The sequence below is a fragment of the Vombatus ursinus genome, unplaced genomic scaffold, assembly GCF_900497805.2.
Source record: "Vombatus ursinus unplaced genomic scaffold, bare-nosed wombat genome assembly UNPS02014171.1, whole genome shotgun sequence".
Taxonomy (NCBI): Eukaryota; Metazoa; Chordata; class Mammalia; order Diprotodontia; family Vombatidae; genus Vombatus; species Vombatus ursinus.
In genome coordinates, this window is record NW_020953949.1 from 423,841 (window position 1) to 437,403 (window position 13,563).

The 13,563-nt window shown below is 34.8% G+C and overlaps 1 protein-coding gene across 1 annotated transcript; it reads left to right on the plus strand.

The window, feature by feature from the left end:
• Positions 1–9,330: 9,330 nt before the first annotated feature.
• On the plus strand, positions 9,331–10,272 carry LOC114041340 (olfactory receptor 13D1-like). The gene has a single exon (XM_027859738.1). It carries the CDS (start codon positions 9,331–9,333, stop codon positions 10,270–10,272), a length of 942 nt encoding a protein of 313 aa, XP_027715539.1.
• The last annotated feature ends 3,291 nt before the right edge of the window (positions 10,273–13,563 follow it).

Below are 13,563 nucleotides of genomic sequence, written 5' to 3' on the forward strand. Positions count from 1 at the left end.
ATATATATATATATATATATATATATATATATATATATATCACCAGGTTGTTAACAAGTTCGTAACATCCAAATAAGAAGTGAAAAAAACTCTGGTAATGAGAGTGAGAAGACCCAAGTTCTAATTTTTGTTGTATCAGTCCTTTGCTGGGTGTTCTATGCTTTGTCAGTTCATTCTTCTGGGCATCATTTTCCCAAGTTTTTGTCCAGGAGATTGGACGAGATGCCCTCTTAAATCCCTTCTAGTTCTTAAATTCATTGATTCTATGTATATGTCATATCTTATCTACCCACCTATATGATAACATCCTTGAGGGAAAGGACAATGTTTTATACATCCTTGGATCCCTCTTTGACACCACTTCTATATCAGCCTGGGCTAGTGTAGAGTTTTGTGTAGAGTATGTGCTTTAAAATAATCTATTCAATAAAGTACAGTGGAATAGATTGAGAATCAGAAGCCAAAGCCCAACCTAAGACATATTCATGTTGAAAAGAAGTAATATAATAGATTCCATACCATTGGTTTTGGGGAAAATTATTTCTAGAATAGTAGAGAGTTTTGAGCTTCTGCATATTTCCAAGTCAGAACTTTAAATTTCTTAGTGAAAAAAGCAGTCCCTAGTAACATGGGATTTATAAAGGCTTCCTGAGCTTGCAATGATTTTCTAAAATATTTATTTTTTGTTACATTTGAATCCCAAGCTGTTTTTCTCTCTTCCCCCCAACCTTGCACAAGAGAAGGTTAATATTTAATGCAGATATATATATGTGAAACTGTGTAATACATAGTTCCATATATCAGTTCTTTCTCTGGAGATGAATAACATCTTTCTTCATATGTTATTTGTAGTTGATTTGAATATTCATATAACTCAGAATAGCTTAATCACTCATATTTTACTCTTTAAATAATATTAGTGATACTATATACAAAGTTCTCTTGGTTCTGCTTGCTTCACTCATTGTTTCATGCAAGTCTTTTCATGTTTTTCTAAAATCAACTGGCTCATCATTTCTTACAGCACAAAAATATTCCATCACAATCATACACCACAACCTTATTCAGCCATTCCCTGATTGATGGGCATCCTCTCAATTTCTAGTTCTTTGCCAACATAAAGAGAGCTGCTGTAAATATTTTAAAACATGTAGGTTCTTTTCCTTTTTCCCTAACCACCTTGGGAAATAGACAATTGGTATTCCTGGGTCAAAGGGCATAAGCAGTTTTTTTTTCTAACTCTTTGGGCATATTTCCAGATTGCTCTCCAAAAAAGATTAGATCAGTTCACAGTTGGACCAATAGAGAATTAGTCCCGATTTTTCCACATCCTTTCCAACATTTATCATATGTTCCCTTCTCAAAGACATCTAAGCAAGTTACCTTCTGTTGCCATAATGTTCAAACTTTGAGCTTTCAGGTCTTTAAAACCAGCAAATACTTTTCAGCCTCATTGCTATGTAGCAAAAACTCTCTCATATTATTCTTGTAAAATGGGATTTTTGAACCCAAATCTAAGATTTTATATTACCTTCTACAGTGTTTCATCTTTCTAAATTAAGACCATTGTTTCAGAATCCTGTTTCTGTCATCTAATTATCAAACTTAGCTTTATGTCATCTGCCAATTAAATAGGTAGGCCTACTACCTATAGTGCCTTCATTGAGAAAAGGTTAAACAGCACACAGATAAACACAGATCCCTGAGACATTCCACTGGAGAATCTCTTCCTGAGTGACATTGAACCACAGGTGACCACTATGGCTCTGGCCATGTAACTAGATGTATAGCCACCTAACTGGATCATAGTGTAGCACATACTTTCGATCTCATTCACAATAAAAGAATGAGAATCTTGGTCACATATTTTAACAAAGTCCAGGGAAATTATACCTATAATATTCCCTTGGTCTAACTATCCATTAACCTTGTTTTAAAAAAAAGGGAAAGATAAATACTCCTGTTATGATTTTGATAAAACCATACTGACTTGTAATCACCACTTCCTTCTCTGTATATTCTGTGACCATCTCTTTAATAACATTTTCTATCATTTTATCAAGAATTAAAATCTCTGACCTATAATTTGCCCTTTCTATTTTAATTTCTTTGTTGATATTTGGAACGTGTGTCCTTTTCCAGAACTGTGGCCCCTCTTAGATTGTACACAATCTTCAAAAATCCATGGCACTGACTCAGTGGGTTACAACTCTATTTTTCAATCCCATGTATTTCATCTAGACCATGTGATTTGAATTCATCACATCATATTTTTAACATCATATTAATCTTTTTATTATCCTTTCCTAAACAATGAAGAAAAAAGACAAATGAGAAGATAAGTACACAGATGATTAGAATACAAATAAGACTATGGTAAATGCTTAAGTGGAGTACAAAATGCTGATGTACCATAACAAAGAAATTGTTTCTGGGGGAGGTTATATGTAGCAGCTGTCATTTGACATGGACCTTGATAAGGGAAAGATAGAAACAAACAAACAAAAGGATTTTGCACCATAAATCACAGAAATAAATCAGTAATAAAAATACAACAATTTATATTTTTAACTCATGAACCATAATGAGTCAAATTGTTTTTAAAAGAATTGAATGATAGAAACCAGATAACTGGAAGAGACCTCAGAAGTCATCTACTACAACCTCTATTCAAATTATGAATCTTCTCTACAAAAGCCCCAATAAATATGCATCAAACTTGTGCTTAAGCACCTCCAGTCATAGAAAAAGCATTATCTTATGAAGCAACTAGTTCCTTTTTGAGCACTTCGAATTGTGGGAAAATTTTCTTTGGTTGAGCTGAAATCTACCAACATTTATTTTATTTCTTTTCTCAATATTATGTACATATTCCTCCACTCTCACAGAAAGCATAATTTAGATCCTAATTTTTTGTATCTGAACCATCATGAATAGATCCACAAAATGTCAGATTTCAGACACCAAGACCTATCATAAGGTAAGGAGAAAATATATAATCAGGCTATATGCCAATGAGTTTAATTTCACATGATTAAGATTAATCCCAAAAGGAGGAATGACTTCAATCATTATTAAGACCCCACTCTGTAATCATAAGGATTTCATTTAGAAATTAGGAGCTAAAATAACATAGGAGAAAATCTAGCAATATTAAGAAGAGGAAGATTATCACAGCAATAAAAAGAGGTACAGGATCATTTGCATCTGTTAGAAATGTTATAAGGAGGACAAGGGTCACTGAAGATACAATTCTTCACTAGAGAGAGTTGGACATTCTTTTTTTAAAAAAAAGCTTAATAGTATTTTATTTTTACCTCCAGTTACATGTCAAGAAAAACTTTAGCATTCGTTTTTACAAGATTTTGAGTTCCAAATATTCTCCCTCCCTTCTTCTGAAAATGGTAGGCAGTTTGATATAGTTAATACATGTGCTATCATGTAAAAAAAAATTCCATATTAGTAATAGTTGTGAAAGAAGAAACATGTTTTTAAAAAACCACGAGAAAGAATAAAGTAAGTGAAAAGAAAAATAAGCTTCAATCTGTATTCAGAGTCCATCAGTTCTTTATCTGGATATGGATAGCATTTTCCCTCATGAGTCATTTGCGCTTGTCTTAGATCATTGTGTTGCTAAGAAGAACAGAATCATTCTTAGTTGATCATCACGCAATGTTTATCATACTGTGTACAGTGTTTTCCTGGTTCTGCTCATTTGACTTTGCATCAGTTCATACAAGTCTTTCCATGATTTTCTAAAATCTACCTGTTCATCATTTCCGATTGCACAATACCATTACATTACATTCATATACCACAGCTTGTTCAGCCATTCCCAAATTGGTGGGCATCCCCTCAATTTCCAATATTTTGCCACCATGAAAAGAGCTGCTATAAATATTTTTACACATGTAGGTCCTTTTCCCTTTTTTATGATCTCTTTGGGATACAGGCATAGTATTGGTATTGCTGGATCAAAGGGTATGCACAGTTTGGTTGCCCTTTGGGCATAGTTCCAAATTGCTCTCCAGAATGGTTGGATCAGTTCACAGAGAGTTGGACATTCTTCTAATAATTTTCAAGTGTAATTTTCACAGAAGCTGGAATCCTGGTATATACTTATGTAAGGTAGTTTGAATCGTCATACAGAAACCACAAGTATAGGGTATACTTGTCAGAGGGAGGTGATACAGTTTGACTCAATAATGCTCTTGGAGCCTAGAGAAAATAGTTTCCAGCCTTGGTGGTGTTCCTTAGGCCTGCCTGTCCACTCTATTCGGTAGGCCTGGCCTTTGGCTCTCTTCCTGTCCTCACAGGTGGGTCAGGCCTCAGATTATATTTATCAATGCCATCCACTAATGATATCAATACATTAAGACAACCCTCAAGAATGCAAATCTTATATAGACACAATCTAGTTACTACAGTACCCTAGAAGTCAGAGGGAAATGAGGAATAGAATCATATAAAATATAGTGTTTAAGTTGTATTTTGAAGTGGGAAAAGAATCCTAGGGGGTAAACTTGAGAACATACATTCTAGGCTTAGGGGATTGGCAATTCAACACAAAGAAATGGGAAATTGAATGTTATTTGGGAGGAAGAGATACATGGATTTAACTAACAGACCAAAATGGTGCTGTAGAAGTTGAGGCAGTAAAAGAGGAAAAAAATAATAGCTTGAAAAGGTGGTATGATTAAGGTCAAGTTTCCTATAGGATAGAAGAGATGTGAACATTTTGCAGAGGCAAAAGAACTTGTTGAAAGCGTGAGTTGGAAATGAATTAAAATATTTGATGGAGCAAGGATTAGAGGGAGGGATGATTTTTTTAAAAAAAAAGGGATGACATCAACAGCATAGGTGGAAAGGTTAGAATTAGAAACCTAATAAGCTTAGTGTAATCAAGTCATTATGATAGTTTTTCTAAACTTTCTAAAAGTTGTTAAGTCCCACACAGTTCCTCCCTACAACTTTAAATTACTTCAGGGATTACAAAGTCCCTAAAAACATTGGCGGTGGGGAGGCTGGAAGAGGGACAAATTGGCATACAGATCCAGTAGTTGAGCCTTTGAAACTTTCCAGGTGCCACAGGCTATAGCAGGCATGGAAGGAAGAACTAGACACATAGGATTCCTCTCCACACAAGTCAATATAATAACTTGAGATTAAAAGTTAGAAAACTCTCTTGATTCTGGCAATATTTTGTCATGTGCTGGAAAAAACAGCAACTAAATTACTTGACATAAATGGAGGAGAAGATGAAGACTGTTTTAAGCTAAAAGGTAAAGGAGGATCATGGGTACTGTCTAGGAGATGAAAGTGATCATATGAACTGGGAATGGAAATTAAATTAGGATAGAAATATTGAGAGGGGTAGGAATGGAAGGCAGGCAGGTGAACCATATGAAAAACCCTAATATGGAAGTCATCTATACTCCAAGCAAACAGAGAGGGAGGCATGAAAGATTTTTTTTTCTGAATCAGAAAAAACCTATTAACTTGAAATCTTATCTCTCTCACTCATGGATGATTATAAAAATCAAATCACCCTTTTTAAATTACATCATTGGTACCGACTAAGCCTTAGATTCTCTTTGGGTCTCCATTTCTCATCAGTTAAATCAGTTGTTTGAACAAGAATCTATCTGTGTTCCATGGTTCCTTCCAGCTCTGGCATTCTATATGCCAATTTACATTTCAATTCCACTTCTATAATCTATTTTAAGGTACCTTTCAGCTGTGATATTTTATGTTCTGTTTTTTGGTCTCTTCTAGATCTAACATTTAATTTCCTTTCAGGTTTTTCACTTTATATTCTATATTCTTATATTCCCTCCAGTCCTTCCCTTCTGTGTTTTATATTGTAAGGTCCCTTCTAGGTATTGCATTCAATGTAGTATATTCTATGATTTCTGCTAGTTCTAATATTTTATCGTTCTATGTTCACTTTTCCTGAATGGAAGAATTTAGTATCTAAATCAAAGGACAATATCTCAGAGAAAAAAATGATTCTCTGTCCTTTGATTCTTGCTTCTCAACTATGTTTAAGGAAATGGTCTAGAATCAGAAAAAGAACCCAGAACATATGTAGAAACAAGGGAATACTTGGTAAGGCAAGTGTAATGATCATAATAATAGGTAGCATTTATATCATGCTTAAAGGTTGGCAGTGAACAAACATGTTATCTCACGTGAGCCTCATAGCAATTCTGTAAAGATGGCGCTCTTATTGCCCCATTTTACAGAAGAGTATAAGCTTATAAATCATCCTGTCTCCTATGAAAATGGAGAGAATATATTATAGTAAGTCTACAGAGGAATTGATCAAAAGCAACGGTCTGAAGTGTTTTTGTTTTGTTTTGTTTTTGGAGGAGGTAAGGTTAGCAGATTTAATTGGGGCAGATCAGAAATGTACTAAACATACACTGAACATGCATCCAACCAAGGGACATGCACAAGGTGTGTAGGATGAAGATCAGCAAATAACAGGGGCAAAAAAAGGAGAAAGAGATATAACGGACAGCTGACTGAGAGGCTAACAAAACCATGTAATAGTTTCCTATATGGTACAGGAGACCTATCCATGTTGGTAGAGGAGAAGAATAGAATGGAAAGGGAGAGAGGAAAATAAATTGTCACTCATTGATGCAGCAAGACTTTGGAAAAAGGGACAGGGGAAGATGATATTAACAGCACAGGCAGAAGACTTATTCACAGAATTCTGAAGATAACGCTTACTCCAAGAAAAGACCAAAGAAAGGTGAAGTTGAAATTTTGAAATAGAGAGTTAGATGGCTTAGGAAGGCACTTCATCTTTCTAAGTTGTATTTACTCACATTTAAAATAATAATAACACCAACCCATGCCTCCTTCAAAGTGTTATTTTTACAAATCAAATGAGATAAAAATATTAAATCATTTCATAAAAGAATAGAGTGTGCTATACTTTGCCTGCCATAGTATAGATTCTATACATTAAGTTAATCCAGTTAGAGTTTCATTTTTTCCCTCCTCTTTCCCAATACCTATGGTATTGATCCCATTTCCTCTAGGACCTCACTCTTCAATCATCACTCTTTCTCTTATGCAGCTTCAGTATCTCCCTCTGTCTTCAAAAAATTTCATGTCTTAGTATTTTACAAAGACATAAAAAACCTTTCCTTGCTATCCCCTCACCTCTCTTCATTGTCAAACTTCTAAAAAGCAGAGTCTGAAAAACTTGTCTATACTTCTTAAGAAACTACTCACTCCTAAAACTCTGATAATCTGGCTTCTTTCCACACATCTTTATGGCAATTGCTTTCTCTAAAGCAGAGGCTCTTAACTTGGACTCCACAAATCCCTAAAGGGTCCAAGGAAAAATTTCATGTCTGTGATTTTTTACATACATTTTGACAACTGTATTTCAATACAATTGGTTTCCTTTGTAATTCTATGTGTCTTATTTTATCCATTATTCTGAAAAGAGGTTCATTTGTTGTTGTTGTACAGTAGTTTTCATTCAGGTTCAACTATCCATGACCCAATTTGGAATTTTCTTGGCAAAGGTACTAGGGTTGTTTGTGATTTCTTTCTCCAGTTCTTTTTGCAAATGAGGAAGTGAAGCAAACAGGGTTAAGTAACTTGCTCAGGATCACACAACTAGTAAAAGTCTGAGGCCAGGTTTGAACTCACAAAGATGAGTCTTCCTGACTCCAGGCCTGGCACTCTATCCATTGTGCCACCTCACCACTGAAGAGCTCCATAGGCTTCATCAAATTGCCAAAATGGTCCATGAGACAAAAAAAAAGTTAAAAACCCCTGCTTTGAGGTAAGTGAGGTAACTGATGTTCAACTTATTGACAGATCAAATTACATGTATTCTGTCATATTCTTAACTTTGTTGAAGTATTTGATACTGTGGACCACCAACTTCTACTCAATATGTTTTACTCCCTCAGCACTGATGACATTATTCTCATAGTCCTCCTCTTCTGTATTCAACCCAACTCTCTTTGCTGGCTCTTCAACATCTATAGATCCCTTAAATAAAGTTTTCATGGTTCAGTCTCTCCTTTCTCTCTACACTTTCTGTTCTGGTGATGTCATTTACTCCTATTACTATAACTAACTCCTTTATGTAGTCAGGGCTTCTTAAACTTTTTCCATTCATGATCCCTTGTTGCCTGAAAAATTTTTACACGACCCTGGGTATATACACATATAAAATAGATATACAAATCAAACATGTACAGATAATAAATCATGAAGAAATTTATTTAAAACAATTCTTTGTTATGTATATAATTTTGCTTTATTATAGTTGAAAACAAATTTGCATGTTAATGGGATGGACGTGCTTATTTTTATATAAAGAATTAAATCTTGGTGGAATATTTGATACTGCAGGACATAGAGCATCTTCAATGTTTTTCAGAGTTGATAGATATTTTGATTTTATAACTGTCAACGGATGTGTTCAGAACCAAGGCTGCAGTGAAGTCGTGTGATGCAATACTGGCAAGAACTGCCAGAAACACCTCAGAATCATTATGCATTTGATTTTGAAATAATTTTTGGTCATTGCACTTTCAGAAACCTTTTACTGTTGCCAAATTTTTGCAACCCCCACATTCAGTTATATGACCCCATATGGGGTCACCACCCACAGTTTAAGAAGTGCTGAATTGTAGATGATTCCTAAGTCTATCCCCAATTCCCATCTAATCCTAAAAAGCTCCTATCTCCTATATTCACTTGTCCAACATATATATCCTTATGCCAGCTCCCTAAATTCAACATTCCAAAACTGAACTTATCCTCCTTCCAAACAAAATCTTGCCCATCTTTCAGTTTTTCTATTTCTATTGATGTACTTGTTAACTCTCCCAATCACCAGTAATTTGAAATTTATTAATCACTTATAAGTCTTCACTCTCCCTCACACATCGAGTGCCAAGTACTTTTCTTTTGTGCTTCCCAGAAAAATTATAAAAAGCCTAACTCACCTCACCTCGTAATCTTTTGACTTAGTGAGGAGGTGAGAGAACTCAGTTAGTGGTAATTTCTAGCCTTGCCAATAAATTGATTGCACTTGGAACATTGTGCCTCACTGTACCTTAATCTCAAATGTGACATTGCATACTCATTTTTTGTTTTCTTTTTAGTAGTTTTGTTTATATGTGAATAACTTTAACTTGTCGAAGAAAATAGTAATAAAATCAAATATTATATTGGATAAAAGAGAAAAAGTTAAAAAAAATTATGAATGTAACTCACCATTACTTATCATTGCAATTTACATGAGCTGTCTCTTTCCCTAAATTCTTTAGGTGACCTAAATACAATAAAATGGAAAAGGGGAATTATACAGTCGTGACAGAGTTTTTTCTGGTGGGGCTTTCTAATTACCCAAGCCTCCAGATGCTCCTTTATGTGTTCTGCCTATTGATGTACTTGGTGATTCTACTGGGAAACAGTATCCTCCTTATCATCAGCATCCTGGATCCCCATCTCCATACCCCTATGTATTTTTTTCTTGGGAACCTCTCCTTTCTGGACATCTGCTACACATCCTCTTCAATCCCTCAAATGCTAGTTAATTTTACATTTGAAAGAAAATCCATTTCTTTCATCGGATGTGCCCTCCAGTTGGTTATTTCCCTTGGGCTTGGATCCACAGAGTGTCTGCTGCTGGCAGTAATGGCTTTTGACCGGTATGTAGCCATCTGTAACCCCCTAAGATACACCATCATCATGAACAAGGGATTCTGTGTGCAGATAGCTGCTTGGGCCTGGATTCTAGGATTTCTGAACTCCTTGATACAATCTGTGCTTGCCCTGATAATGCCTTTCTGTGAAAACATTATTGACCACCTTGCTTGTGAAATTCTTGCTATTTTGAAGGTTATCTGTGTAGACATTTCCCTCAATGTATTTATTATGATAATTGCAGGCATTGTTATCTTAATCACTCCTCTGCTGCTTATTTTCTTCTCTTATGTTTTCATCCTCTCTACTATCCTGAGAATTAATTCTACTGAGGGGAGGAAAAAAGCCTTTTCCACTTGTTCAGCTCACATGACTGTGGTGATCTTGTTCTACGGATCTGCTCTATTCATGTACATGAAGCCCCATTCTAAGGACACTAAGCTTTTTGATGAAATCTTTGGGTTGTCTTACTGGGCAGTCACTCCAATGTTGAACCCCATCATATACAGCCTGAGGAACAAGGAAGTAAAAGAAGGTGTGAAGAAAGTCCTACTCAGAAATCTATACTTAAGGAGAATATGAAATATGAGGCTGACAGTTGACTTCATTTGTGGGTGTGAACCTTGTCCTCTATATTCAAACCCATCATCTCTATCCTTGGTATCAGTAGGATAAGAGTGACTGGGAAACCTTACATGTGATCCTTATCTTTTTTCATGCAGAATAATTATTTCTGAAGCATAGATCTACTACTAGGGCCTGCTAATTCCCCACCTCCACCTTTGCTTGATTTTTTTGGGCTTTGTGCTATATTTTGTTATATTGTTGCACATATCCCCACACACATACTACTCAGAATTTATTGTTAGTTAAGAAATTACCTTTGTAATTTCCATTCGTTGCTTCTAAATGCTTAAACTGTGATTTCGTAGATTTTAGAAACAGTTGTTAAAATCTGAATTCTTTGTAAAAATGTGGATTACATTTATATATTCAGTTAACCATGGCCAATGTGCTAGGTCTACAGAAAAGAAAATAATAAATATTATTTATTTATTATATATGACTTCTATTCTCCAGGAGTTTATAATGTAGCCAGATTATACAACCAAATAAAGTCAGAGTTAGCACTAAGATTTCAGAAGTCAACTAGTCCATCTCATACTATACCAATAATCTAGACTACCATATACCAAAAAAATGGTTTTTCAGCCTTTACTTCACAATATACAGTGAGAATAACCTACTACCTATTAAGCTCTTATCCTATAAGTATTTAAGGAAATAACAATGTGAGGAAATTTGTCTTCTTTCTGCAATTTCCATTGTTTGCTTCTAGTTCAATCTTCTTGGTCTAAGCAATCAGTCAATAAATCAACATTTATCAAGTACTTACTTGATAATGCACTAAGCATTGTGCTAAGCATTAAAGATGCAAAGAATATAGTATGAAAATATAGTCCTTACTCTCAAAGAGCTCATTCAATATAAACTCTCTTCTACATAAAGACCTTCTTGAAATACTTAAAGACAATTAGGTACCCTCCATATCTTTTTTAATCAAGGCTAAATATCCCCATTACATTCAACTTATTCTCATATGGCTTGACCGCAACATCCCTCATCCTCCTAGTCACCTTCTTTTGTATACTCCATAGTGTATCAACCTCCTTCCTAAAATGTAATGACCAGTACTTAATACAATATTCTAGATGTTACCTGATCAAAGCAAATTTTAATGATATGATCTCTATAATCCTACATGCAATACCACTCAAAGTGTAGCACTATATCCCAATTCTAGAATCCCTGTCAATAAAGGAAATGAGGCTAATCAAACACAATCTTTGTAGTAAAAGTATTTCTTTTTTAAAATCTCCCTTTTCATAACATATTCTATATAACATTTTAAGTTCTTGTTAAGAGTAAGATATAAGTAAGCACCAAACACAAGTTAGCAGAAAAATTAATTGTGTATCAGTTTTGCTTGAACATTGCAATGGGAGATTTAATGATTAAATGAAGGTCATTTAATGAAAGAGCTTTAGAATTGAAATGGACATAAGAAGTTACCTAGTCCAAAACACCCATATTTTCACTTCATTCTACAACATCCCCAATAACCCTACAATTAATCAGGGAGATCATTACTTCCAATGAACTCATTACGTATTTTGTGTACTTTCTATTTATTAGGAATTTTCCATATTTTGAGCTGAAATCTCAAATTGGAAATTCATCTATGAGAAGTCCATATTTTTCCATATCAACAAAAAGAGCTGTCTAAAGTCTGATTTCTTATGAGCTATCACCCACCATAGAGGGAAATGTCAAATTTCAGTAAGGGTTCTTAAACTTTTTTGTATCATGATCAACTTTAGAAGTCTGGTGAAGCCTATGGATCACTTCTCAAAATGATGTCTTAAAATCTTATACAATTTCCTTTTATTCAGTTCTGGGTCCAGTTCATTGTGCATTGATCATGTCTTCCCAAGCCTTTTAGCTTATGTACTGATGAACTACAAAAAGACGGCCTTTCCCGCTATTTATTGTAAATTGGGAAAAAACGTATAATCAGCACAACTCCATAGACATGCAGGAACATATAAAGAACTGCAATATCAATGAGAAATTTTTTCCATTTGTACATAATAAAAATTGTTTTCTCTAATATTGTTAAGTGCCTTTGTTAAGCATGTCTCTGTTTGATGCCTTGTCAGATGATGATACTCAGAAAATCACTTAATTCAGTTACATGTGTTATGGAATATTTTATGATTTTATTAGGCATTTTATCAGGATTATAGAACTTCAGTTCAGTTGCAGTTAGGTGCAACTCATACATTAAAAGTGTCTCCCCAGTAAGTGACATCCAGCAAGAGGTCATGTAGTCCTCAAAGTGAGGGAACCCACTGCCTCAAAGAGAGTCCCTTATACTTATGCAAATTACTAATTCTTAGGAATGTTTTCTTGACATTGGGTCTAAATTCTCTTTTATTCCAATGTCAACCCACTGTTCCCAGTTCTGATTTCTGAGGCCAAAGAAAATAAGTCTAATATCTCCTTCATATAAAGACTTTTCAAGTACTTAAAGTTATCATGTTTCCACCCAAGTCTAATCTTCTCCAGGATAAATAGTTCCTTCAACTGATCCTCATATGGCATAGAAGGGAGAGCCTTTACTCTCCTGGTTGCCCTTCTCTGTATGTTCTCAAGGTTATCAATCTCCTTCCTATAATTTGGAGTCTTGAGCTAAAGAAAATACTCCAGAAGTGATTTGATCTGGACAGAATACAATGAGACTAAGACCTCATTATTCTTGGAAGTCATGTCTTTCAATGCAGCCCAAAATCACATTCATGCTTGTGCCTTTAAAACAACTGTTGACTTATATTGAGCTTGAAGTGCACTAAATCTCTCAGATCTCTTTCATATAGCTATGTGACCATGTATACATCTTTCATTTGCAAAGTCTAACTATCTTACCTTAATGTGTGACTTTTCCTTTGGCCTTGTTGTTCCCTCATATTCAATTTGGACCAATTTGGACCTGGTTTTATGAAATCTGGTTATCCCCCCCAGCTTTGTGTCATCTGCAGTTTTTTTATAACCATTTTATCTATGCCTTTATCTAAGTCTTTGATGAAAATGCCAAGCAACACAGGGGCAAGAACAGTTTCCTGAGAGATTCTTTGCCAAACTGACATTGAACCATTAATGACACTCTACCCATTCAGTCAATTTTGAACACATCTAACAATATTATCATCTGACCCAGATTTCTCCAGTTTTTCCCACAAGAGTAAAAAAGAGAGTTTTTGCCAAACTCTTTGCAAAACCTTGGTAAACTATATTTATAGTTTAGTAATTTAG